Raw genomic sequence first — 26,861 nt, forward strand, 5'->3', positions numbered from 1 at the left:
TCGGCAATTTTAGCCATGGCAGGACCAGTGTGTTGTTTATTCAAATTTCTTAATGAGAAAAAGATCACTATTCATCCCGGCTAAACCAGAGTCTTTGGCTAAACATTCTTTTATGCTATTCTGTTAGGCTAGCTAAACATGGTGAGCTGGATATCTAGCTAATGTTAACTAACCAACAAGGATACCTTTTCCAAAGTTAACGTTACCTGTAGAAATACACACTACTGGGTATACATTTTTTATGAATAGACATTTGCTTCGACATACTTACACACGAATCTTCCTAGTCACAGTTGGAATGATGTCCGAAAGTGTCCAGTCCACAGAAAAGAGTTGAGTGTCTGTCTGGCAACGACCGTTAGTCTCCCGCCTCTTTCAAACCATCACATGCATGCAGACTTCCGGGAGAAATGGTTTTTTCTATGGCTCTGGGTTCAAACCACCATCATTGCTATATTGGTCCAAACCAGTAAACAGTTCAACAATTTCACATTTTCCATTCAGTTCATATAATTAAATGTAATAATTTGCACGAGTCTTATGGAAGCAATCATGTAATTATTTGATCAAATTACCTATTTGTAAATGAAGTTTCAATGTGTGAAAAGACTGGTCATATGGAAACTGGAGAATGTGTTGTGGCCAAGTGGGGCATAATAACGGCTTCACCGCTAGATGGCGCTGTTAAATCACCTGTATGAGTCACGGCGACGAGAATACGGTGGTCTCCGTGTGTGAGTCAGCCACTTCATTACAGTATGGTTACAAGGTGTCAGATAACGCACCACACATGTGGCTTTCAGTCATGACAGTTATGTAGCCTTGAGGTGAAATAACTACGTGAAACCCGTAGACCACAGTGAGTGAACAATGAACCACAGCCAACACCTGGAGATGTGAGTCAAGCGTGAACGTAAAAGCATGAGTAACCCGGTGACAGAGAACCTTGAAATGAGATAAAAGCTCTTTGGTTTGATAAGACACATGGGCAAGTTTGGTCATTTGGGCTAACTGCTTCGTCAACTTCATTTGTCTACAATCATCAAGGCCAGTTCATCAATCACTGAATTCATGTGGAGAAAACAGGTTGCGTGGTATAAATAGATCATGATTCAGCAATGTCGTCTGTAGCTTAATCTACATAAAGTTGACAGACATGTAGAGTGCGATGACAAAAACTGCACTCTGCGCACGTGGGGATATCTATCTAGGCATTGACTCATTACATGTAGGCCTATATATATTCTATGTCATGTTTAATGTAGGCTACGTCTAGCCTATGTCTAATTGTACAATTTTTTTAAGCTTCAGACATTCCTTTATTCATGATATTTGAGTTATCAATAAGCAGCCATCAATGATTCAGTAAATGTATTTCGACGCAAGATGTTTAGGTGATAAACTGTTGTGTGTAGGTGTGTGTTCCATTCCCAACCAGTGTATAGGTGAGCTGGGTATAGATAATATACCCCCCCCCCCCCCCCCATCCCAATAGCATCAAATGAGCCACGCCCCGTACGGTAAGAGTCCGACGGCCATATTGACTATATGCACCTCTTCCCCCGGTGGTGGAACGAGCAGTGGAGTCTCTTCTAACATAGGTTACATCAAGGTGCATACCTTGCCCGGGAATAACGGAGCAGCCTATCTAACGGGAAACCAGGCTATATTTGTTTCGTTGGACATAAAAGTAGGTGCGTCGTTGACCGGGGAACATTTCCTGTTATATCAAGGGAGCTTCGTCTGAGGTGAGTTTGTGGTGCTTTTCGATGGTCTTATACTCATCTTTAATGTGAGGAAGGTTTGCTTTGGGTTCGGAAGTGTAAAGTCTAGTGGACATTACGATTGTCTCTTACCAGACCAACCATTTGCATGAATGGAGATAGCCTACGCTTTGCGTTAGGCTACAATTATCTACCTTGTGAAAGCAAATGTAAAACATTTGACGGATTTACCGCAAAATGACAAACGGTGCACAGGTTATTTAGCTTGACTATAATTTGTATACACTAAAATACCATAAAAGAAATAGGGGCAATGCAATGGGCGCTGCTTCACGAACGCTAAAATGACCCGTGTTTAATTTTAGCCGACATGGTTAGTTCCCTAATTAATTAGACATATGCTACTTATAGCACAAGGCTATGACTTAGGCTACCACTGTTGCCCTCCTACGGTGCTCACCGCAAAAAAACTCATTTGCATCTCATTATTTTTAAACAAGTCATTCTTCCTACTAAACTAATTACTGTTTTTTTTAATGACAGTTATGGGTTGTCTCCTGATAAAGGCATGGCAGAAACTGTTTTCAGGGTGGTCTGCAACTTTGTTACAAGTGTAGTCAACGCGCCTTTTTTGAGCAAAGTTATTACAGCAGGACGGCACCAGGCCAGGCCCATTAATGTGGCTCATTTGACGAAAGAATCCTTCGAAATGTCCTAAGGTTGTTATAATAGCCAACTGCTAGTAATTGAGGTCGCTTAATCAGAAGCTAGCACACATCCATTCTTCAACTTAAAACGGTTTTGTTAACAACTTTGAGGCAAATTATTATCACCGCTACGTGCGCTAGTGCGCGTCGTGGACTGTCGGGTTCTCCGCGTCTCCATCTGGCAGAAACAGATGCTGTGATGACGTTTGATATTTAGGCCTCTTGATTGGCCCGGTTTGAGGGAGATTCTGTTTTGATGGGCCACTTGCCTAGTCACTCACACCGCCTGTTGCTCATAGTTCATTCCCCCAGAGCACAGGACTGTCAATGAGATTCTTTCTATTCCAAGTCTTATATTTATATTTTAGAAGACCCACAGTTTATACCCAGGAACGCCTCTCCTATAGATGTGTTGATCTACATGCATTAATTAAATTACTCCCAATATAAATTGTGTGCCTTGTCATAATTTTATCGACATTTAGCCTACCTTTCCAATTCTATTTTCAGGATGTTATGAAAGAAGGTTTAGGTGTTGCGTTAGATAATATGCTATGTAACACTGGGTGCGTTATACGCCGAAGTGTGACCCACATTGCAGACAGTGTCACAGACGAATGCTATCTGGTTACGGTGGCGTTGCCTGGTTGGGTTACTCCCGCGGTACGGCCTCGGCCCCAGGGGAAGCCCATCTCCGTGGCTGCGTGCGGAGCGCCAGCTGAAACGGAACAGCGTTCACTCAGGAAATTACTAAGTGTAGGAGGACGGCACCAAGCCAGGCCCAGGTCTGGAGGCTGTGTAGAAGCCGAGTTTGAAGGATGTGTAGAGGCAGAATGGAGGCTGTGTATGCTAGTTGGAGGTTGTGTGGAGGCTGAGTTTGGAGTCTGTGTAGCGAATGTGGAGGCCCAGTTTGTAGACAGTGTAGAGAGAACAACTGCAGCATGATGTTGTCACAGCTGCTAGTGGAGGTGCGAGCACACGCACACACACACACACACACACACACACGCACACACACACTGACCCTAGTATTGAGAAGCAGTGAGAGTGTGAATGGAGAGTGTGAAGGAAAACAGGATTATCCCGATGCCCGCTATGTGAACTGAGGCCTCATATAACCAGCCTGCTAGAGATGTGTAAAATACTGCAAAAGGCCAAACAAGTAAGAAAGGAGAAGTAGAGGAAGAAGAGATGAATGAAAGAGAAGCAATGGAAGGAGAGAGGGGCGAAAGAGAGGTAAGAGAGCTGAGTGAAAGAGAAACGAGGAGAGAGTTGTGAGCGAGAGTAATCTGTGCTGAACAAAGCCTGTTTTCTTCTGCATGAACGATAACCTGAAAGCCATATCCAATTGAGAGTGAACCTCCGACACACACACACACGTGCACACACACACACACGTGCACACACACACACACACACACGTGCACACAGCCTCTCAGCGTTATTAGTGTGAGTGTGCAGTACCTGTGTCCTATTGACTCTGGATATTATCAACAACCTGGAAGGTTACAATGGCCTCTAGGTGGGTGTGGAGGTCATTCCCCCATCCAGAGGTCATTACCTTCCATCCAGACTGAAGCTTCTTGTTCGATAAGGGAGGTTACGTAACAGCCAAGTGATCATCTCTGAGGCTGGATCTAAGTGTGGATCTGTGGGCATCTGTGAAGCCCTCTGACATTGCTTGCGTGTGAAAAATGCTTCACAGATAAAAGGTTTATTTGATTTGAAATAGCCAGTCAGCAGGTCCCTTCTCAAATGCCCTCTCAAAGTTTCTTGTCTTAAATATTGAGAAACAGAGGCCCTCTCAAGTAAATATAGAGCGAGGAGCTAAAAGGCCAAGTAGTGTTGTCTATTTGAGACGCAGAGATAATGCACGCCATGTTCCCACCAGAATGTCCTGTATGCTCACTATAACATGAGCAGTGATATCTAGGTAGGGGACGGTGCAGGGTGGAGAGGAGCCTGGTGAACTGACAGCATGCTCCCTAGCTCACAGCATGCTGCAACACCGGGAAGGTGGACAGAAATACTGGAGAGAGAAAGAGACGAGCTGTAGGTCTCACACTGTGACCCGGTATCACATCAGAAGGAGCTTCTGATCTCTCCCAGGCTCAGTGCTTCGTCTGCTCAGGGGCTGGTATTGTTACAGACCTCTGGTATTGCCTCCGCTCAGGTGTATAATGGGGTAGCTCTCTCTCGCTCTCTCTCGCTCTCTCTCTCTATCTCTCACTCTCACTATCTCTCTCCCACACTCTTTCTCTTTTTGTCTCTCTTACTTTCTCTGTTTCTCATCCCCTCTCTGATTCTTCCTCTATCCCCCTCCCTCTCAAGCTTTCTCCATCTCTCTCTCTCTCTTGCCTTTTTTAATCTCTTGCTCTCCCTCTTACTCTCCCTCTCACTCTCTCGCTCCATATCTTTCTCTCCTTCTGGAGTCTATTTCCCCAGCCTTGCCAGGGTACCAGTGAGAGTCATTTTACCTTCCCTCAGCTAAACCGGCACCTCATTTCCTTAACACACGCACACACAGGCTTGCCAGAGCCCTAAGCAGTGGTACAGGCTATCACATCGCTGCACAGCCTCCTCTCATTACTGAATTAGGAGACACTATTTCTGGCTCTGCTAGTCTCAGAACTGGTTGAGGGAGGAATACTTCATCCATCCTCCATCCAACCATGCTCTGTCTCTTACTCACTCACTCATTCACTCACTCTCTCTCTCTCTCTCTCTCTCTCTCTCTCTCTCACACACACACACACACACACACACACACACGCACACTCACACACAGTCCCGGGCACAGCGCGTGTTACAGTAATAACACTTCAATAAAAGAAACCTTGGTGAAGTGTCCTTCTCTCTCTCCTTCTCACTCTATCTCCCCTTATTGTTCACTGTTGTTCACCATGTTGACTCAGGTGTTGACAGTGCCTATGTTGTTGTCACCAGCCTGTTGTTGTTGTTGTTGGCAGGCGCTGGAGCCCAGAGGAAGGGGATCGAGACGGAGGACGACTTTTTCTTTTTTTCTCAAAAGGGGACGGGCGGAGAGAGGAGGAAGATGCCCAAACCGGTAAGACACCCTCCCCTCCCTCCTCACCCTCCCCTCCCTCCTCACCCTCCCTCCTCACCCTCCCCTCCCTCCTCACCCTCCTCACCCTCCCCTCCCTCCTCACCCTCCCCACCCTCCTCACCTTCCCCTCCCTCCCCACCCTCCTCACCCTCCCCTCCCTCCTCACCCTCCCCTCCCTCCTCACCCTCCCTCCTCACCCTCCCCTCCCTCCTCACCCTCCCCTCCCTCCCCTCCCTCCTCACCCTCCCCTCCCTCCCCACCCTCCTCACCCTCCCCTCCCTCCTCACCCTCCCCTCCCTCCCCTCCTTCCTCACCCTCCCCTCCCTCCTCACCCTCCCCACCCTCCTCACCTTCCCCTCCCTCCCCACCCTCCTCACCCTCCCCTCCCTCCTCACCCTCCCCTCCCTCCTCACCCTCCCTCCTCACCCTCCCCTCCCTCCTCACCCTCCCCTCCCTCCCCTCCCTCCTCACCCTCCCCTCCCTCCCCACCCTCCTCACCCTCCCCTCCCTCCTCACCCTCCCCTCCCTCCCCTCCTTCCTCACCCTCCTCTCTCTCCCCAGCTGAGAGGGAGGAGGACTTCAGGAGGGGGAAGAGCACAGGTCCCCAGACACTCTCCACAGTCCCACTTTTGTCACTACACCTCAGTCACTGTCACAGACGCTGTAATTGCAGACACAGGAAACAGCACATCTAAGTAGACACCACACACACACACACACACACACACATTATTGCACTTCTTTGTATGGATGCACTGATTAATCGGTCAGCAATTGGTATTGGCAGATTACAGGCCAAAAAAACAATGTTATCTGCCAACAAAATTGCAGAATTGCCAATTGTAAAATATGTTGTACAAAAAAATCTAAAGGAGGCAGTTCATTAAAAACTTTAAACACTCACAGAGGTAAGTTTTCCATTGCAGGAAATAAATGTTTCAGCTTTTTAGACGGGTTTCCCTTTCAGTAAAAAAAATAATACACATATGTCCAATTGGTTGCTTTTTATCCTATGTCTGCATGAGGTACAAGTATTTTCTCATTCAAATATATGGAAAAACTAGAGAGGGTACAATTTCTGGGGAAATTGTAGGGTGTGCTTGCTTGCGTCGGTTGCACAGGGGTCCGTTTTTGAATGACATTTTTACAACTGATATTTCTGTATATTTTATATAAAAATGCATACTTATTATTTATAAAGATGACATAGATTTAAAAGCTTTTTTTTTTTGCTGCTCATTTACAACTGAAAATACGAGTGAAGTGTAGAATGAAATAGATGTCTTCTCATTTCCCCTGCAAGAGGCAGCCTCATCGTTGAAACAAAACGAATAAATTGGGCAGACCGGTGTAAAAATGGACCTAATCTCTATGATTTAAACGTCATTTTAAGTTTTTCCCTTCTCGTGATATTTTCAGGCATTTAGCCTACTCATTGCATTCATTCATTAATAAAGAACCCCCTTTGAAGATTATTCTACGACGTTACCCGGCAGTAGAAGATGGAATCGCGATTCAAACAGTACTATCTGCTAACTGAAAATATGCCCCCCAAAACGTAAATAAGCTTGACATTTATTTAGTGGAAAATCGCTCAATTAATAAAAAGCTCACTGGTAGCGATCATTGTCAGTAACAACGCAAAATGCGATATAGCCCTGTGTGGAGAAGCTGCCCCGGTAAATTGTACTACTACGGTACAGTACTAGACTACTGCTGTGTTCGTCTTGGTAGCGATTGCGTTGGTTGAATTGGATTTAACGTTCCGTTGTACGGTTTAAGCTGAAATTAATTATTTTCATGAACAGATTGACAACGTTTAGGCTGTGGCAATGAAGTTCAGGTTAGTAGTTAGATAGACTTTTGATTTAAGTAAGGGGAGTGCCGAACATGTTCTGTCGCCGTTTGACTTCCTAAACAGCTGTGTAGTGTAGATGTTTTTGTAGTGTGTCTCACGTAAGCTACAGCGTTGCAATGAGCAACACTGGTTTGAAACCACAGGTAATGATAATTTCACCAACAAATCGTTTACTTGTAATGTAATGTCATAGTAAATCCTACAAAGAAAATGTATTTGTGAGGAATATTTATTTTAACGATTGAAAACAGATGCATCATAGACCACTGTGGTGTGTTGCCCGGGCAACAGAGGCTAATGTCATGCTAATGCTTCAGTGAAATAGTAGACTACCGTTTCCGAAAGTAGATGTGGGCCTACTTCCTTAATAATATCAGCTATTGTACATTACATTTCATAAGTGTTTCACATCACAAAGTAAAATGAGTAAATAGTTATCACCCTGGCCTCTTTGCTTGTGGCGTTTCTGCAGCTGCCTTGCAGTAAAGCTATAGTTAGCCTAGCTATCCCCTGTCGTGGAAATTTTGGAATACAGTTATAATGTGTGTGTTTTATATATGAGGAATGTGTCTAAAGTTGATTAAGAAGAGTCAACTCCATTTGGTAAAGATGCCATTTGCAGTTTATGACACCTGGGGAGGATGAGACAGCTGGTCTGGAGACAATGTGGATTCAACTGTATTGTTATTGTGATCTGCTGCTCTGACCCTTCCTGTAGCATGGGTAGTGTTGATTAAAATACTTGTTTGAAGTGGCCCACACAAAGGACAGTTGACCATTTGACTGGTGAACTCCTGTTGTTTTACTATCTACTGGTTTGGGGAGAGAGGCCACATTAAAGAACTGTGGGAACTTGATATGAAGTCAAACTGTCACTGAGCAGTGCTGACCAATCAACAGAGTTCAGAGGAATCATTTGATCTAAAGTTTATATAAGGCAGGGTTTTAGGGTTGTTCTGTATCACTCTGGCGAACGACCTGTGGCTAGCACCTCCTTCGTTATGACTGATCACAAAGTACTTTGTTAATTCATGATTTGTACAAGCAAAATAAATTTATTGTAACCGCCATCTCTTGACTATTCAAATGTACACGGTGCCACTAGAATTTTTCCATAACACCCCCAAGTTAACAGATGCGAAACGAATGTTCTGCTACAGGTAGTCACGCGTGTTTTCGTGACGTTAGTGACGTAGTGACGTTAGTAACGTCAGTGACTGTGGCTAGCAAATTAGCCACCGTTAGCTTCACTTTTCACCACAAAAACGCAATTTCTACTTAAACCATGCAACGGAACGTAAATAAAAATACAACCAACGCAATCGCTAACAAGACGAACCTTTTGACACCGCCGTTGTGTATGTAGTCCAAATATTGACTGATCTTTAGGGGGGCGAAAATAAACAATAATAAATATATATGTGAGAGAACAAAGGTTGTGCCCTTGCCGAAGGCAAAGCACACCCAATAACCTGTCTTATTAAAATGAACTGAAATTAGAAGTCTCATCAAATGCAACATTTGTATAAAGATTTTGACATGGTAGAAAGAAAAAATGGTATCGGCCAATCATTTCCTTACTGGGGATTTCCTACTTTTTGGTTTTGCGTCTAATATTTAAATATGTTAGACTTGCAGAAACTGACATCACTAAGACACACACACACAATGCCTGGCCAGTCGGGAGCTGTACTGAGAACTACTTCTCTGCTTACGGTCGGTTCACGGAAACCACACAAACAAGTCCTTGTTGTCTATTTCTGGGATGAAAGACACATGCATTGTGGCACTCTAGCATGAACACAGGGAGACAGTGAGAGGGCAACCAGGCAGCCCTGCTTAAGTAAGGGCTTTAAAGCCAGCACTGGACACACACAAGCAAGCTTGGCCCTGCACACTCAGACATGTCGAGCTCGGCTGCCCGGGGCCGCTTCCCGGAAAGAGGGTGATCATGTGACCAAAATCAAAGAGAGGAAGAGGGATGAAAGGGAGAGAATGATGAAAAGCAGGAGTGTGATTGAGGTGGATGGGGGTTGGGGTGTGTTGTGGTAGGGTGGGGTGGTGTAGGGTGGGGTGGTGTAGGGTGGGGTGGTGTAGGGTGGTGTAGGGTGGGGTGGGTTGGGGTGGTGTAGGGTGGTGTAGGGTGGTGTAGGGTGGGGTGGTGTGGTGTGGGGTGGTGTAGGGTGGGGTGGGGTGGGAGGATAGCTGGTAGGAGAAAGACCCTGAATGGCGCACTGTGAAAATGATTTATTCCTATAGGGTGTCTTGTGCATGCTGGATCGCAGGTCCGAATCCCACACAGCCCAAGGAAGTAAATCTCCGTTGTGATACTGTCCAGTGTGTGCATTGTTTCATGACTTTGGATCCCAAAACCCCCCTTGCAAATTCGATGCACATACCAAGCACCAGCTAAGATCCATCTGGTTGTTAAAGTACAATGAGATAGTACCAGTTGAGTACCAGGGGTGATAAACCCCTGTGGTGGTCAGGGGCAGGTATAGGTCACGTTCCCTTCATCCAGGCCCCCAGGGGTGGGCTGTTAAAGCAGGCCTGCAGCCTCTCCTCCTCCTGGGAAGGGTATAATGAGGGAGCTCTGGTCCTCCTTTCCTACCCTGGCTGGATGCCCCGAGCTGGGCCTCTCATCCTTTGAGAGCTGCTGCTAAGCACCAGGTCCTGGTGTTTCTCAGTAAAATACCGTTCTCTCAGGTGTGTGTGTCTTAACCCTTGTGTTCTCTTCGGGTCATTCTGACCCATCAGTCATTGTTACCTACCGTCGTATTACGACAACTTTACTGCATACAAAAACAAAGTGAAGCATTTTCTTTTAACCATCGGGCTGTCTCAGACCCCCCACATTGTGAAGGTTAAAAGAAAATTATTTGTATTTGTTTTTGTATTGGGTAAAATTGGGTAAACACAACGGTGGTTCGTTATGAACCTTTGGGTCATGTGACCCGAAGGCAGCACAAGGGTTAAGTTTGACTGTTTGATAGCACCTTTTCCTTGTTACTTTGAGTGTGTCCACATGTATCAGTCTGCTTGGCCACGGTGAGAGGCGTGGTGAGAGGCACAGTGGGACTTGATGCATTATTGATTTATTGAGCCGTGTTGCACATGTCGACCCCCCCCACCCCCACCCCCCCACCGCCCCTCCGGACCACAGCGCTACAACCTCTAAATATTTCAGAGCCCAGTTTTCATTAATATAATGGGAATTATCCAAGTCACTAAATCTAATTATAGGGTGTGAACTTCACTAACCCCCAACCTGCCCTGACCATACACACACACACACCTGCATTCGCTGGCATGCACACACTCTCGTATACACACACGCTACCTCCCTCCTTCTCAATTTTTTTGTTTCTCTCTCTCTCACACACACACACACACATGTACACACACACACAGACACACACACCCTAAAGCGAGTGAATTCCCCACGTTCTTCTCTCTTTGACAGTTTTCTTTCTTCTGTTCTCTTTGTTCACCTATCTCTTTCATCTGATCCTTCATTCCCCTTTCTCTACTTTACTCCCTCTCCTATACCCCTTCATCTCTCTCTCCATCATCCCCTTCTCCTCCAGCCCTCCTCCTCTTTTTCACCACCTCCTCCTCTCCTTCACCTCTTCCTCTAAATTGTCATTAATCTGCGCCTCTTTCCGTCCACCTCCTCTCCTTCACCTCCTTCACACACACCCGCCTCTCCCTCCTCCTCTTTCTCCTTCTCTTACCTCTACTGTACTTAATCCCTCCCTCTTTCTTCTCCATCTCAATCTCCGCCGTCTCCTCTTCCTCCTCCCCCAGGTTGTCTGTGCTCCTAGGGAGGAAGGGTTAAGGGGGATTATCTCTCCCGAGGCCCTGGACACAGACTGTCTGTCTGGGGGAGGTGAAGGGGGGATAAGGATGGAGGAGTGAGGGAGGAGGAGAGAAGTAAGGAAGGTGAATGGAGGAGGGAATGGAGGGAGCAGGCCAGAGGAGGGAGGGAGGGTGGATGGACGAGGAGGAGTGGGGGGTGGGCTGGGGTGGAGGGGTTAGGGGGGGTGAAGACCCAGACAGGCCCTCTGTGCCCTAAAGCCCCTGCTAAACGGCTTAGCTACAAACAGCTGTGCATTTAATTAGGCTTGTCTGGCTAAACAGAACACACAGGCTCTGCTCGCTGAAACACACACATACGCACTCACACACTCCAGTGTTGGGAGCATTCGTCGTATGACGAAAAAATCGGCAATCGAGGGTGGGCTGAATCCATCGCAGTGTGTTGTTTCCTGCTGGCATTTTGCTGATTTAATGTCCTTTGTTTTGGTTATTTAAATGTAAATACATATTATTTTGTAAGTATATGATTTGCTTTTGCTAAATCGTTTACGGTTGATGACTGGGTAACTTGGCCTCTTGCAGTTGAGGTGGCTAATGCTGTTGGTACTCAAGTAGCTTGTTCAGCCGAATGATGTACCTGCAAGTAGTTCGGCATCAGATCACTAAATTCACAATTCGGATTGAACCGCGGATTTGAGTCATGGATGGGATCATTGTCCGTATCATCAAATACATTTTACAAATTTAACACTTTGCTTTCCATTTACTTTAATATTATTATTAATAATCATGCGATTTAAATGATGCTAGTGGCGTTTCAAGTTCATCTGCTACATCAGCTAGCCATGACTGTCACTGCTCTTTTTTATTTTGTATTCTTATTAGCTTTTTGCTAACTTTTTGGTCGTAACTAAGTCACGCTTGTTAATAATCAAATGAACCTTTAGCACTTCAGAGTAAAATACAGCACATACAAGATATATTAATATATCATGTGTAGTCTGTATCTTTTCACTGCAACTCTGCATCGAAATGTTGGGGAATTACAGGGATCCGTATGGATCACAGATCAACCACTGTCTGTTACTGGCAAATTGTCAAATACCGAATTAGGAGTGCTGAATGCCGAACGTCAAACCCACACAGCTGGTGTGAGTTTGACAGTTGGTGAGGAGAAGTTATCAGTTTGACCACATCTTGCTCTGTCTGCTGCTCTATCTATGTCAGTCTGTCTCCCGCTCTCTCTCTCTCTCTCTCTTGCACACACACTTCATACACAAACACTAACTGTCCCTCAAGTAAGCTATTTTGGGTGCAAAGCACATCACAACAGCACAAATACACCAGATTCAACCCATTAGTAATACAGTTCATGGAAACTAGTCTAGTGAACAGGCTGTCGGAGGTCAGAGTGGATTTAGCTTGAGTGTTAGCTCCCAGTTAGCTACACTATGTACTGTACATGAGCTACATGACCACGGGCCTTCACTCAGTCTAAAGAGGGTTAATCCTGGTTGGTTTATTTTCCAGCCCTTCGGCGTTTAAATCCCAGTGTAGAACCATCACCAGGCTTTTTAGGAAATTAGTTGTGAGGCGTTAAACACTCATCCACCAAGCCACTGGGAACACACTCTCTTTCTCTCTTTCCCTAAATACACACATAATAACGTCAAATCTGTTTTCCGAGTCACAAGTGACACAACAGTGTTCCTTGCTCTTCTAAAAGCAGACGGTTCCATGTCGACAAGCCTTCCTTGGGATTGTGTGGGGCTTTCCTCCCGGAACACACACACATTTAGCCAACATACTCTGGCGGTCAATAAGGCTTGGAGGAATCCCTGATGTAATAGTTATTTTAAGGAACTTGGAAAAGGAGCTTGTTTCTGTCGAATGTCCTTTGAGCCAGAGATGGATTGTGTTCATGGTGGCTATTACGGACACTCTGAGACCATGACAGACCTTTGAGGACATCACAGACACTCTAATGTCTCCTTCGAGCAGGGGGTTGATGCACTCTCCTCTGTAGGGTGGGGGTGGGGGGGGGCACTCTGCTCACTAAACAGGATTAAGATAGCGGTTTAGTTTATATTGACTGTTGAAATCCTGATGAGGTGGGATGACTTTGAGGCAAAAGAAATTAGGGGCAAAGTCTGAACTGAGGGAAAGGTTGCATGTTATTCCAGTATGGTAGACACTGAGACAGTATTGCTCTCTCTCTCTCTCTCTCTCTCTCTCTCTCTCTCTCTCTCTCTCTCTCTCTCTCTCTCTCTCTCTCTCTCTCTCTCTCTCTCCCCTCTCCTATCTGTCTCTGTGTCTCACTGTCTGCCTGTATTTCTTCATTCTCTTTCTATTTTTCTTTATTTATCTCTCTCTTTCTCCCTCCCCCTCTGTCTCTTTTTCTCTATGCCCTGTGTCTACTGAACGTGAAAATTAGCTTTGACCCTTGATTTAGAACCAGCTAATGAAACTTTTCCTCTCCTCTCACCTCTCCTCTCCCCCCACCCCCCCCCCCCCCCCAATACGTAGGTACCATATACAGCACTATGACTTCATTGTATGTAAGCGGGGCACTGCAAGCCTGTCACACTAAAAGTGCAGGGTATTTATAGACATCTGATAGGAAATGGAACACACACACACACACACCCGAGTCAGTTGAGACCTTTACGGTAACGGTATGTTCCTCGAATCACACAGCACATATGGCAGTTCCAATCAGGAGGCAGTGTACATACAACACATCTAACTCAACACAGCACACTAGGTGACACTAGGACACGCTCTGCTCTCTCTCTCTCTCTCTCTCTCTCTCTCTCTCTCTCTCTCTCTCTGTTTTGAGGTGGAGCTGGTTGAATTAGACAGCCAGCTGAGAGGACTGATAGAGCGAGAGAGCGAAAGAGAGAGGGAGATAAGAGGAGAGGACGAAGGGAGGGGCAAGAGGAGAGGGGGGGGCGAGAGAAGCGCACCACGCAGAGTGTCTATGTGTGACGTAGAGGAAAAGAGAGAGTGTGTGTGACGTTAGCATTGCGTGTCTGTTTGGTGTGGTAAAGATGGGTATGTAGATGTGTGTTTGTGTAGGAAAACACTGTTGCACACGGCATACATTGTCTGAACTGGGTGAACTTAGATTAGTAACATTGTAGACATTATGACAACACGAACAACATGATCCATATGTGACTAATATTAATATTCCTCTGTCTTTGTGTGTGTGTGTGTGTGTGTGTGTGTGTATGTGTGCCTCCAGATAAATGTGAGGGTGACCACCATGGATGCGGAGCTGGAGTTTGCCATCCAGCCCAACACCACAGGAAAACAGCTGTTTGACCAGGTAGGATTCTGACCCTGCTTACTGACCTACACTACTGACCTACACTACTGACTTATACTACACTACTGACCTACACTACTGACTTATACTACACTACTGACCTACACTACTGACTTATACTACACTACTGACCTACACTACTGACTTATACTACACTACTGACCTATACTACTGACTTATACTACACTACTGACTTATGCTACACTACTGACTTATACTACACTACTGACTTATACTGCACTACTGACCTACACTACTGACTTATACTGCACTACTGACCTATACTACTGACTTATAATACACTACTGACCTACACTACTGACTTATGCTACACTACTGACCTACACTATACTACTGACTTATGCTACACTACTGACCTACATTATACTACTGACTTATACTACACTACTGACCTAAACTACTTACTTATACTACACTACTGACTTCTGCTACACTACTGACCTACACTATACTACTGACTTATGCTACACTACTGACCTACACTATGCTACTGACTTATACTACACTACTGACCTACACTACTGACCTACACTACACTACTGACTTATACTACACTACTGACTTAATACACTAGTGACTTATACTACACTACTAACTTATACTACACTACTAACTTATACTGGTTTTGGAATCATTTTATTTTCTTTATTCACTGAACTGAAGTGGACTGGACTGGTGGAGAAGTGGAGGGCTGTCCTGGTTAGGGAGTGTGGAGGGACTGGACTAGGCTGAGCCGAGCTGGCCTGGACTGGGTAAAGGACAGAACAGTCATTGTCCCCATGTCAGTGACAGAGAGACAGATGAGCACAGAGAGAGGCTGGTGGAGAATGGTAGGAGGTGGGAGGCATGTGTGTGTGTGTGTGTTTATATTGTTTGAGAGGAGAATGGTTATCTTTCAGTTCGCAGTGCTCAGAGACAGCCTGCTGAGAAAAGGAAAAAGCATAGAGCAGTGTGTGTGAATGAGAGGAGGGTACAAGGTGTGTTCTGTTCCTTCAGAGGAGGGTACCAGGTGTGTTCTGTTCCTTCAGAGGAGGGTACAAGGTGTGTTCTGTTCCTTCAGAGGAAGGTACAAGGTGTGTTCTCTTCCTTCAGAGGAGGGTACCAGGTGTGTTCTGTTCCTTCAGAGGAGGGTACCAGGTGTGTTCTGTTCCTTCAGCCGGTGGAACCAGGTCCATCCACTGCTTCAGAGAGGTTTTGACTGGAACAGTGTTGGACCACAGCCCAGAGTCTGACTCTGGGACGATCCTCTTCTGCTGATTCCTCTGACACACACAGACACATACACACACACACACAACCTTTAATGCACTCGCTCACATAAGCTCTCACACCCATATAAAGAAAACGGTACATCTCTCTCTCTCTTTAAATATGATAAGGGCCATCATGTGATCTCAGATGTTCTAGATAGGGGCATCATCTACATGCAGTCTATTTATGATCCCCATACACACACACACATACGCACACACTCACACACACACACAGGTTCGTACAGCTGAGGGCCAGGAGCAGACCGCTGACTCACCACTTGTCAATGTCTGATGCCTGTGCCCAGAAGTCTCCATAGCAACCAGCTCTCTGCCAGTAACTGATGCACGCTGGCTGTGGCTAGACATTCATGTGAACCGCTGTGTGTGTGTGTGTGTTACTGAATGAGAGAGAGTGATAGGGTGTTTGTGTGTTTGTGTGTATCTCATTCATAAAAGCCGTCAGTTCATTTTTCCTCATGCTGATTTTCTGATCACGGGAAGATTACATCACAGGCTGCTTGCAGAAGTATGATTGGAAGACAAACACACATGCACACACACATGTACACGCACACATACACGCACATGCACACACACACACACACGTGTAGCAGTGATTTGTGCCACCATACTGGGATCACGCCACACTGACACGTGTGTGTGTGTGTGTGTGTATGCGTGTGTGTGTGTGTGTGATCCAGGTGGTGAAGACCGTGGGGCTGAGGGAGGTGTGGTTCTTTGGCCTCCAGTACACAGACAGCAAAGGATACAGCACCTGGCTGAAGCTCAACAAAAAGGTCAGTGCGTGTGCGTGTGTGTGCGTGTGTGTGTTTGTTTATGTATGTCTACTCTGTGCTCTGTGTTCACTTGATGTTCATATGACAGTGTGATGTGTCTGTGCCTGTGCGAGTGTGTGTATGCATGTTTGTATGTGTATGCACGTGTGGATTTGTGGATGCGTGTGTGTGTATGTGTGTGTGTATGTATGTGTGTGTGGATGTGTGTGTGTGTGGATGTGTGTGTGGATGTGTGTGTGTGTGTGGATGTGTGTGTGTGTGGATGTGTGTGTGGATGTGTGTGTGTGTGGATGTGTGTGTGGATGTGTGTGTGTGGATGTGTGTGTGTGTGTGTGTGGATGTGTGTGTGGATGTGTGTGTGGATGTGTGTGTGTGTGGATGTGTGTGTGTGTGGATGTGTGTGTGGATGTGTGTGTGGATGTGTGTGTGTGTGGATGTGTGTGTGTGTGGATGTGTGTGTGGATGTGTGTGTGTGTGGATGTGTGTGTGTGTGGATGTGTGTGTGGATGTGTGTGTGTGTGGATGTGTGTGTGGATGTGTGTGTGGATGTGTGTGTGGATGTGTGTGTGGATGTGTGTGTGTGTGGATGTGTGTGTGTGTGGATGTGTGTGTGGATGTGTGTGTGTGTGGATGTGTGTGTGTGTGGATGTGTGTGTGTGTGGATGTGTGTGTGGATGTGTGTGTGTGTGGATGTGTGTGTGTGTGTATGTATGTGTGGATGTGTGTTTGTACTCCAGGTGACCCAGCAGGATGTGAAGAAGGAAAACCCGCTCCAGTTTAAGTTCAGGGCCAAGTTCTTCCCCGAGGACGTGTCAGAGGAGCTGATCCAGGAGATCACCCAGAGGCTCTTCTTTCTGCAGGTACACACACACACACACACACACACTCTCTCTCACACACACACTCATGCACACACACACACACACACACACACATAAACACACACACGCCCATCCTTCCTTCAGCCCTGAGTTGGACCTCTACGTTGTTTCTGCAGGTCAAAAATATATTTTCAGCACCTAAATATGTCATGATGTTTGTAACAGGAACTCCAGTGTCAGTGGAGGTTTCCCTGCAAGTGGAGAACAGGGCTGAGAGTAGAGATGGAGCGTAGAGATAGAGAGTAGAGATGTAGAGTAGAGATGAAGAGTAGAGATGTAGAGTAGAGATGGAGGGTAAATATGTAGAGTAGAGATGGAAGGTAGAGATCTAGAGTAGAGATGTAGAGTAGAGATGGAGCATAGAGATAGAGAGTAGAGATGTAGAGTAGAAATGTAGAGTAGAGATGAAGAGTAGAGATGTAGAGTAGAGATGTAGAGTAGAGATGGAGGGTAGAGATGTAGAGTAGAGATGTAGAGTAGAGATGGAAGGTAGAGATGTAGAGTAGAGATGCAGAGTAGGGATGAAAGGTATAGATGTAGAGTAGAGATGGAAGGTAGAGATGTAGAGTAGAGATGGAGCGTAGAGATGTAGAGTAGAGATGTAGAGTAGGGATGAAAGGTAGAGATGTAGAGTAGAGATGGAAGGTAGAGATGTAGAGTAGAGATGTAGAGTAGAGATGGAAGGTAGAGATGTAGAGTAGAGATGTAGAGTAGAGATGGAAGGTAAAGATGTAGAGTAGAGATGTAGAGTAGAGATGCAGAGTAGGGATGAAAGGTAGAGATGTAGAGTAGAGATGGAAGGTAGAGATGTAGAGTAGAGATGTAAATTAGAGATGGAAGGTAAAGATGTAGAGTAGAGATGGAAGGTAGAGATGTAGAGTAGAGATGGAGGGTAGAGATGTAGAGTAGAAATGTAGAGTACAGATGGAAGGTAGAGATGTAGAGTAGAGATGTAAAGCTAAAATGTAGAGTAGAGATATAGAGTAGAGATGGAGGGTGGAGATGTAAGGTAGAGATGTTGAGTAGAGATGCAGAGTAGAGATGTAGAGTGTAGAGTAGAAATGCAGGGTAGAGATGTAAGGTAGAGATGTAGGGTAGAGATGTAGAGTAGAGATGAAGAGTAGAGATGTAGGGTAGAGATGTAGAGTAGAGATGAAGAGTAGAGATGTAGGGTAGAGATGCAGAGTAGAGATGTAGAGTAGAGATGTAGAGTAGAGATGCAGGATAGAGATGTAGATTAGAGATACACGTTAGAGATGTAGGGTAGAGATGCAGGGTAGAGATGTAGAGTAGAGATGTAGAGTAGAGATGCAGGATAGAGATGTAGAGTAGAGATGCAGAGGAGAGATGCATAGTAGAGATGCAGAGTAGGGATATAGAGATTTAGAGTAAAGCCATGCTGTGTGTTCCAGGTGAAGGAGGCCATACTGAATGATGAGAACTACTGTCCTCCAGAGACGGCCGTGCTGCTGGCTTCCTACTCTGTCCAGTCCAAGTACGCTGACTACAGCAAGGACCTCCACAAGCCTGGATACCTCACCTCAGACAGACTGCTGCCCCAGAGGTCTGCAAGCCTGTCTGTCTGTCTATCTATCTGTCTGTCTGTGGGGTAGAACACTGGGTAGAACGCTGGCTAGACAAGGAGAGATGTTCTCTGCTAGGTTTAACTCTGAACTGTCCTGATGTCATTCTAATACTTGTTTCCAATACATGTTTTGCTGTGGATCAAATCAGCAGCTATGATTGTTTCTCATAGTTTACTAGTCAACGGATCGCTGTAAGTTCACCACGTTAAAACCTCCACCTCAGCCCCAGCACCAAGCGCTAGTTTAGCCTGTCCACTTCCTGCTCGAGTGGGTGCCGTGTTGTTATAGTAACTGAGAGGACCGGCCCACAGGACCTTTCTGTGTGCTGCTCGTCTCCTCCCCGCCCCCCTCCTCTGAGAGGGGGCCTGTCTGTGTGTACGTGTGTGTACGTGTGTGTGTACACGTGTGTGTGTGTGTGTGGTGTGTGTGTGCTCGGACGGCCATTGTTCATGTGGATGGAGACTATGCTCCGCATAGACTAAAATATGCTTTAGGTGCAAACCAAAGGTGTCCCTTTTACAGTAGTGGTATGAGACTTTGTTAGTGTTCTGTGAGTGTGTGTCTCTAGTCGGGTCTAATCTGTGTGTGTGTGTCCTGCAGAGTACTGGAACAGCACAAGCTTACCAAGGAGCAGTGGGAAGACAGGATACAGAGCTGGCACGAGGAGCACAGAGGCATGCTGAGGTACGTGTGTGTGAGTGTGTGCGAGTGTGTGTGTGTGTGAATGTGTGTTTCCTTTGTCTGGGTCTCTCAAGGTATGCGTTGAGATCTTTTGACATCAGGATGTTTATACATGGTCAGAAGTGTGTTTGTGTGTGCGTCACTATCCTGACTTATACACTACATACTTGCTTGTGTGTGTGTGTACGTGTCATTCATCTGACACATACGATGCCTGTGTGTGTGTATCTGTGCGAGCAGGGAGGACTCCATGATGGAGTACCTGAAGATCGCCCAGGACCTGGAGATGTACGGGGTCAACTACTTTGAGATCAAGAACAAGAAGGGCACTGAGCTGTGGCTGGGTGTGGACGCCCTGGGCCTCAACATCTACGAGCACGAAGACAAGTCAGACACTCTCCTACTGCTCCTCTACCACGCCACACTCTCCTACTGCTCCTCTACCACGCCACACTCTCCTACTGCTCCTCTACCACGTCACACTGTCCTACTGCTCCTCTACCACGCCACACTCTCCTACTGCTCCTCTACCACGTCACACTGTCCTACTGCTCCTCTACCACGTCACACTGTCCTACTGCTCCTCTACCACGTCACACTGTCCTACTGCTCCTCTACCACGCCACACTCTCTTACTGCTCCTCTAGCACGCCACACTCTCTTACTGCTCCTCTACCACGCCACACTCTCCTACTGCTCCTCTACCACGCCACACTGTCCTACTGCTCCTCTACCACGCCACACTCTCCTACTGCTCCTCTACCACGCCACACTCTCCTACTGCTCCTCTACCACGCCACACTGTCCTACTGCTCCTCTACCACGCCACACTCTCCTACTGCTCCTCTACCATGCCACACTCTCCTACTGCTCCTCTACCCCTTCTCCTTATATCTGGTCCCTAATCCTAGTTCCCAGTTCCTGAAGCTAACCCAGCCAGACTACTGTATGTGTATGTCAACCAGATCCTTTGCTTGATCTGTGTTTCTGTGGTAACAGACAGTATCAACCAATCAGAATGCTTCATCACATGCCATGAGGCAGCGTCAGGCTTGCTACCATGGAGACGGCTGAGCACGTTCAGGCCAGAGCAGCTGTGTGACACTAGCGCCCCCTGCTGCATAACAGCAGTACAAACTGGTCCATTCTGCTTAGTAACACAGGAAACACACCACCCTTACATTAACCCTGAAGGGCTGTTGACAGGATTTAAATCATCTCTCTTTCTCTGTCTCCCTCTTTCTCTCGCCTTCTCTCTCCCTCTCTCTGCTGTTCTGTCTCTCTCTGGATCTTCCTCTCTCTCTTTCTCCCTGTCTCGCTCTTTTTCCCCTTCTCTCTGTCTCTCTCTGTCTCTCTCTCTTTCTCCAGGTTGACACCAAAGATCGGCTTCCCCTGGAGCGAGATAAGAAACATCTCCTTCAATGACAAGAAGTTTGTCATCAAACCCATTGACAAGAAAGCTCCAGTGAGTCTGCTGTACTTTCTCTTTCATGCTCTGTCTCTCTCTGTCTCTCCTGTCTCTCTATGTCTCTTACTCTGTTTCTCTCTCTATGTCTCTCTCTCTCTCTCTCTCTCTCTCTCTCTCTCTCTCTCTCATACACTTACACACAGAGCGCATAAAACACCACACACACGCTAACGAGAGGCCATCTCCCCAGGACTTTGTGTTCTACGCTCCCCGGTTGCGGATCAACAAGCGCATCCTGGCCCTGTGCATGGGCAACCACGAGCTGTACATGAGGAGGAGGAAGCCTGACACCATCGAGGTGCAGCAGATGAAGGCCCAGGCCCGCGAGGAGAAACACCACAAACAGATGGAGAGGTTACTGGAAGCACACACACACAGACACACATACACACACACACTCACACACACACACATACACTCACAAACACACACACATACACATACATATTCACACACACATGCACACACATACACATTCACACACACACATAGACAAAGCACATATGGTGTGCATGCATACACACAACACTGACACACATACACAGTACATACAGAGCCTACGCACGCACACACACACTCACATACACAGAACAGACTAAGGCCGAATCCCAATACTCTGTCTTACCTCTACCCCTAGCCCTTAGTTTACCCTCGCCCTTGTCCCTCGAAACTGAGGGGTAAGGGCTACATAGCCCTATGAAATGAGACACCACTTGGTAACGGTTACGTATATCTGATATCAAACGAAATTTGCTGCTAATGGAGTTTAGTTAAAACTGTAGACATGCATGGAGTCCATTCAAGGCTAATCAGAGAAATGCGGGACTGTTGTGCAAATTAACACTGTAACGTTAGTGTAGCAAACTATCAATTTAAGGCCGAATTATACTTCTCCGGCCTTAAGGGGTAAGACAGAGTATTGGGATTCGGCTTCAGTCAAGCTCTGTGATGGAACTATCATGACCAACAGGGGGCAGCATTGTATTTGTAAAACTGTCAGGGACATCCAAACACAAAAGGATCACAGTAGTACACCGAGGCCCAGTTTCCCAGGCATGGGTTAAGCCTAAAGTAAGAGAAAAATTCAATGAAAATCTCCATTGAAAAAGGTTTTTAGTCTTGGACTAGGCTCAGTCCATGTCTGGGAAACTGGGCCACAGTGTCTGAGCTGTAGAATGGAGAGGCCCATCACACACACATAGATAAGACAGGTTACATCTGGGTCCTGAGGCCCTCGTTAGATTCCTCTCACGCAGTTGGACATCACGACACACGCTTGTTTTGATCACTTGGACGCTTCCGCCCGGCAGAGCCCAGCTGGAGAACGAGAAGAAGAAGAGAGAGCATGCGGAGAAGGAGAAGGAGAGGATAGAGAGAGAGAAGGACGAGCTCATTGAGAGGCTGAGACAGATCGAGGGGCAGACACTCAAGGCCCAGAAAGGTACAGTATATTATATATATACTATATATATATATATACATATATAATATATATTATAGAACAGTAGAGGTTCTGTATCTGTGAACATAGCTGAGGTCCCACACGACGGACTGGTGGATCAGGAGTTGCGGAATGGACATGAACATGCCATTGTTAAAATTCAAGCTGAAAGATCAATTGATGTCAAAATGTGTGTCTGTACATGTATGTCTGTGGTGACTGTGTGTGCCTAAACATGTTTGTCTGTGTATATGCCTACACATGTCCTATATATCTATTAGTGGTGGGCATAGATAACATTTTTTCATCTAGATTAATCTCACTGTAATCTTGGCGTTAATCTAGATTAATCTAGATTAAAATGGCTCATTTGAATTCCGCCGAAGGCATTCAGAATATGTGTGCTACCCAAATAATGACTAAAAGTAAGTCTTTGAGAACGGGTTTCTCAAGCCAGGTGGCGCATAGACCAGGAGCTCATCTCCTGTTTCCAAAATGCATCACAAACTGCTTGAGAAAGCTGTTCTACGATGACAATTGGTGATGAAAATAAATTATGTTCAATAAGATGTACTTTTGTTTATTAACTGTTTATTAGATTAGTTAGCTTGGCTCGGTTGCACTCAAACATCGTAGTTTGAAGACGACTCTTCCCCTGCGCTACATCAGTGCTTGGCCCGGCATCTTCCGCATTAGCTAAGGGATGCTTTGCGTTTAGGTGGTATTTGAGACTGGAAGAACTCCTACAGTAAACTAATTCAGCATAGCACAAGGTGCAAACAACCTTAGTCTTGTCGAGGTTTCCATTGGGAAGCTTCTTAAAAATACATTTTCCCTGAAGCAAACCAGGCGGCTTCATAGCTGCATCCATGTTAGCACGTCACGTTTGATGTGATAATTTCATACACAGGGCATACACACAGGTTCGAAGACTCGTTCTCGCCCCCTACAGTGCAATTCGGCTAGGTATACATCCGCACTAAAATATCAAGGTGAAAGTCATCATAGCTTGCGTAGTATAGACCCAGCTCCCAACCCAACTTCGAGAATAGATTAACGGCAATATTATTTTTATTGCCGATAAGAGTCACAGCACGTTAACGCCGTTAACGGCCCACCACTAATAACTATATGAACGTGTGTGTCCTGTGTGTGTGTGGGTCCTCAGAGCTGGAGGAGCAGACCCTGAGGGCTCTGGAGCTGGAGCACGAAAGGAAGAGGGCGAAGGAGGAGGCCGAGCGGCTGGAGAGGGAGAAGCAGGCGGCGGAGGAGGCCAAGGCAGCGCTGGCCCAGCAGGCTGCAGACCAGATGAAGAACCAGGAGCAGCTGGTAACAGCACACACCTGGAGGGGAGAGGGGAGGGAGGGGGTCGTACCTGGTGGAGACACCTGGAGGGGGGGGGGGGGGTTGTACCGGGTGGAGACACCTGGAGGGGAGGGGGGGGGGTTGTACCGGGTGGAGACACCTGGAGGGGAGGGGGGGGGGGTTGTACCGGGTGGAGACACCTGGAGGGGAGGGGGGGGTCGTACCTGGTGGAGACACCTGGGGGGTCCCACCGGGGAGGAGGGGGAGGGGGTCGTACCTGGTGGAGACACCTGGATGGGAGGCGGGGGGGTCATACCTGGTGGAGACACCTGGGGGGGGGGGTTGGGTGGGGTCTCATACGTCATACCTGGAGGGTCACACTTGGGGGGGTTGGGGGGGACGACGTGGGTCAAAAGTGGGGGTTATACCTGGGGGAGGGGTTAAACCTGGGGTCCCAATTTAGATAAATAACTTAATAAAGCGTCCAGTAATTGATAAACTCTGACAGCCCAGCCCCACTATGGAGCTCCAGCCTTTGGCAAGTTATGTGTGTGTGTGTGTGTAACACTAATAATAACAGTAGTGTGTGTCACAGAGGTAAGTGTGTGTTACAGAGGAGTGTGCCCTGTGCTTATTGCTTGCAGGCTGCTGAGCTGGGAGAGTTCACAGCCAAAATCGCTCTTCTTGAGGAAGCCAAGAGGAAGAAGGAGGAGGAGGCCAGCGAGTGGCAGCACAAAGTAACGGTTACCCCCCCTCACACGCATGCTGCCCTCTCTACCTTCTCTTCCTGTATCTTTATACATCCCTAGCATGACTGGATGCGTTTGTGAATGTGTGTCAGTGTGAGTGTAAAAACAAAGGTTTCTTTGTTACTTATGTTTAGTATCACCCCTGCCTAGTGTCTGACCTGTGATTGGCTCCGCCCCTGCCTAGTGTCTGACCTGTGATTGGCTCCGCCCCTGCAGGCGTTGTCAGCTCAGGAAGACCTGGAGAAGACCAAGGAGGAGCTGAAGACCGTGATGTCATCGCCGCCGGCGCTGGAGCAGGACGAGCAGGACGAGACGAACGGCGAGGCGAGCGCCGAGCTGCGCAGCGACGGGGTGAGCAGCCATCGCAGCGAGGAGGAGCGCATCACCGAGGCCCAGAAGAACCACCGCGTCAAGAAGCAGCTGCAGGTAGGAGGAGCCAGCCCCCTAACCCCTCCCCTTCCAGCTCCCTGTATCTGCCTCTGTGCGTTTTGGTCTCTCTCTCTCTCTCTCTCTCTCTCTCTCTCTCTCTCTCTCTCTCACTTCCATGTCATTCCTCCATCTTTGACATCTGTCCCTCTCCCCCTCTCAGGCGCTGAGCTCAGAGCTGGCCGAGGCCCGAGACGACTCCAAGAAGACCCAGAACGACGTTCTGCACGCGGAGAACGTCAAGGCGGGCCGCGACAAGTACAAGACCCTGAGGCAGATCCGCCAGGGAAACACCAAGCAACGCATCGACGAGTTTGAGTCCATGTGAGAGAGAGGGACGCTCGTTCGCCATGACGACGCCTCGCTTTCCGTGTACAGCTGACCCTTGACCCTGCCCCGTCCCCAAACCCCCTGCAGAATAAAGGTCAGAGGGGCGGGGCTCCGGTGTCCCGCCCTCTACGCCTTGCCAAAGCTCCGCCCTCTAGCAGGTGTCCAAGCAAACAGCATGTGGCCTGTAGCCACGTCGGGAAACCAGCTGCAAACTGCAGACGAGGTATCCTGTTCAAATTAACGGGCCCTTCGGACAAGGCTGCTTTAACGCTCGTACTGTCTTATGGAAGAACGGATAAGAAGAAGGAACTGTAGCTGGTTGATAATCTCGCTTTTATTTGAAAATGGCCATTTGTATCTTTTTGATGTCACTAAGCTTGTATGTAAAGCTTAATTATGCATACCTATTTAGTTTGTCAACAGTTGAAGGATTTAAACAATGTTCTTGTATAAACAGCCTTGTCTCATTGTGTTCCCATGGTTTCACCATCAATAGGGGTTTCCATGGTTTCTCCATTAGGTGCATAGTTCCCAGGGTGAGCAGTATTTTGTCAAGCTAGATGGATCAGATGCAGTCATGTCTGATGTGTCATCCTAACTCTTCAGCCTAACCAGGCTTCTCATTTAGTCCCTGTTTTGGGGTCTCTTCAAATACAGGGCTAAGTAGGACCGATACATTCATGGTCCTTTCAGGACTGACTAATGATATATACATATACAGTATGTGTGTATATATATATAAATGATTTGTACTATAGGCTATATTTTCATCAAATTGTCTACTAAATACCAACTGTCATGACTTCCTGAGGAATACTTGTGTTCATTATTAGCTACCCTCTTTCTGATTGGATGTTCATTGTTCATTGTTAACATTTAAATATTGGTTCTCAATAAAATTTCGATTAAATTTTTTCACTGTCATCCGATGCTTACTAGTAGGAATAATGTTATGAATCAGGTCATTCTTCTGTGAAGCAGATACAGTGTTCTACTGGTTATTTAACTTTCAAGTGTCACATTTATCAACAATAGACATGCTTCTGGAGCAATATTTCCCCACGTGAGGATCAAGAAAGTCTATTTAATCAGTGATACTCCTGAGTCTATCCTACCTGTGACATGATTCCCAGAAAACGTAAGACTCAAGTGCGTTTAAACAATAAACATTATTAATGGAAAGTAAGTGTTTAACACGTTCTTAAAAAAAATACGACCTCTGGCACTATTTTTTCGGAGGGTTTTCTTCGGGGTGGAAATCAGCACCCTATAATTGCCAGGCCTGGCTAGACTAGCCAGTTAAAGGTTATAGCTCGAGAGGGAGCTTTCTGTATGACATTAAGCTATCAGGGTGCTCGTCCCACACAAGAATGCATTAATTAGACCTTCTGTAAATGTCAGCGTCATGGCCTGTACT

At 46.7% G+C, this 26,861-nt stretch overlaps 1 protein-coding gene across 3 annotated transcripts; it reads left to right on the forward strand.

Moving 5' to 3' along the window:
- Positions 1–1,562: 1,562 nt before the first annotated feature.
- Positions 1,563–26,358, forward strand: LOC134017734 (radixin). Of its 3 annotated transcripts, XM_062457690.1 has the most exons (15): positions 1,563–1,748; positions 5,401–5,498; positions 14,423–14,506; positions 16,482–16,577; positions 17,315–17,437; positions 18,871–19,022; positions 19,645–19,728; positions 19,966–20,112; positions 21,094–21,190; positions 21,384–21,547; positions 22,504–22,634; positions 23,803–23,963; positions 24,584–24,676; positions 24,905–25,114; positions 25,278–26,358. In XM_062457690.1, exons 2-15 carry the CDS (start codon positions 5,487–5,489, stop codon positions 25,440–25,442), a joined length of 1,719 nt encoding a protein of 572 aa, XP_062313674.1. In that variant the 5' UTR covers positions 1,563–1,748; positions 5,401–5,486; the 3' UTR covers positions 25,443–26,358. The 3 variants fall into 3 exon arrangements, with proteins under 3 accessions (XP_062313674.1, XP_062313676.1, XP_062313677.1); XM_062457692.1 differs by lacking the exon at positions 24,584–24,676; XM_062457693.1 differs by lacking the exons at positions 1,563–1,748; positions 5,401–5,498; positions 16,482–16,577; positions 17,315–17,437; positions 18,871–19,022 and having other exon boundaries at positions 14,448–14,506.
- Positions 26,359–26,861: the final 503 nt, after the last annotated feature.

This window comes from Osmerus eperlanus, chromosome 3 (genome assembly GCF_963692335.1).
Source record: "Osmerus eperlanus chromosome 3, fOsmEpe2.1, whole genome shotgun sequence".
Classification (NCBI taxonomy): domain Eukaryota; kingdom Metazoa; phylum Chordata; class Actinopteri; order Osmeriformes; family Osmeridae; genus Osmerus; species Osmerus eperlanus.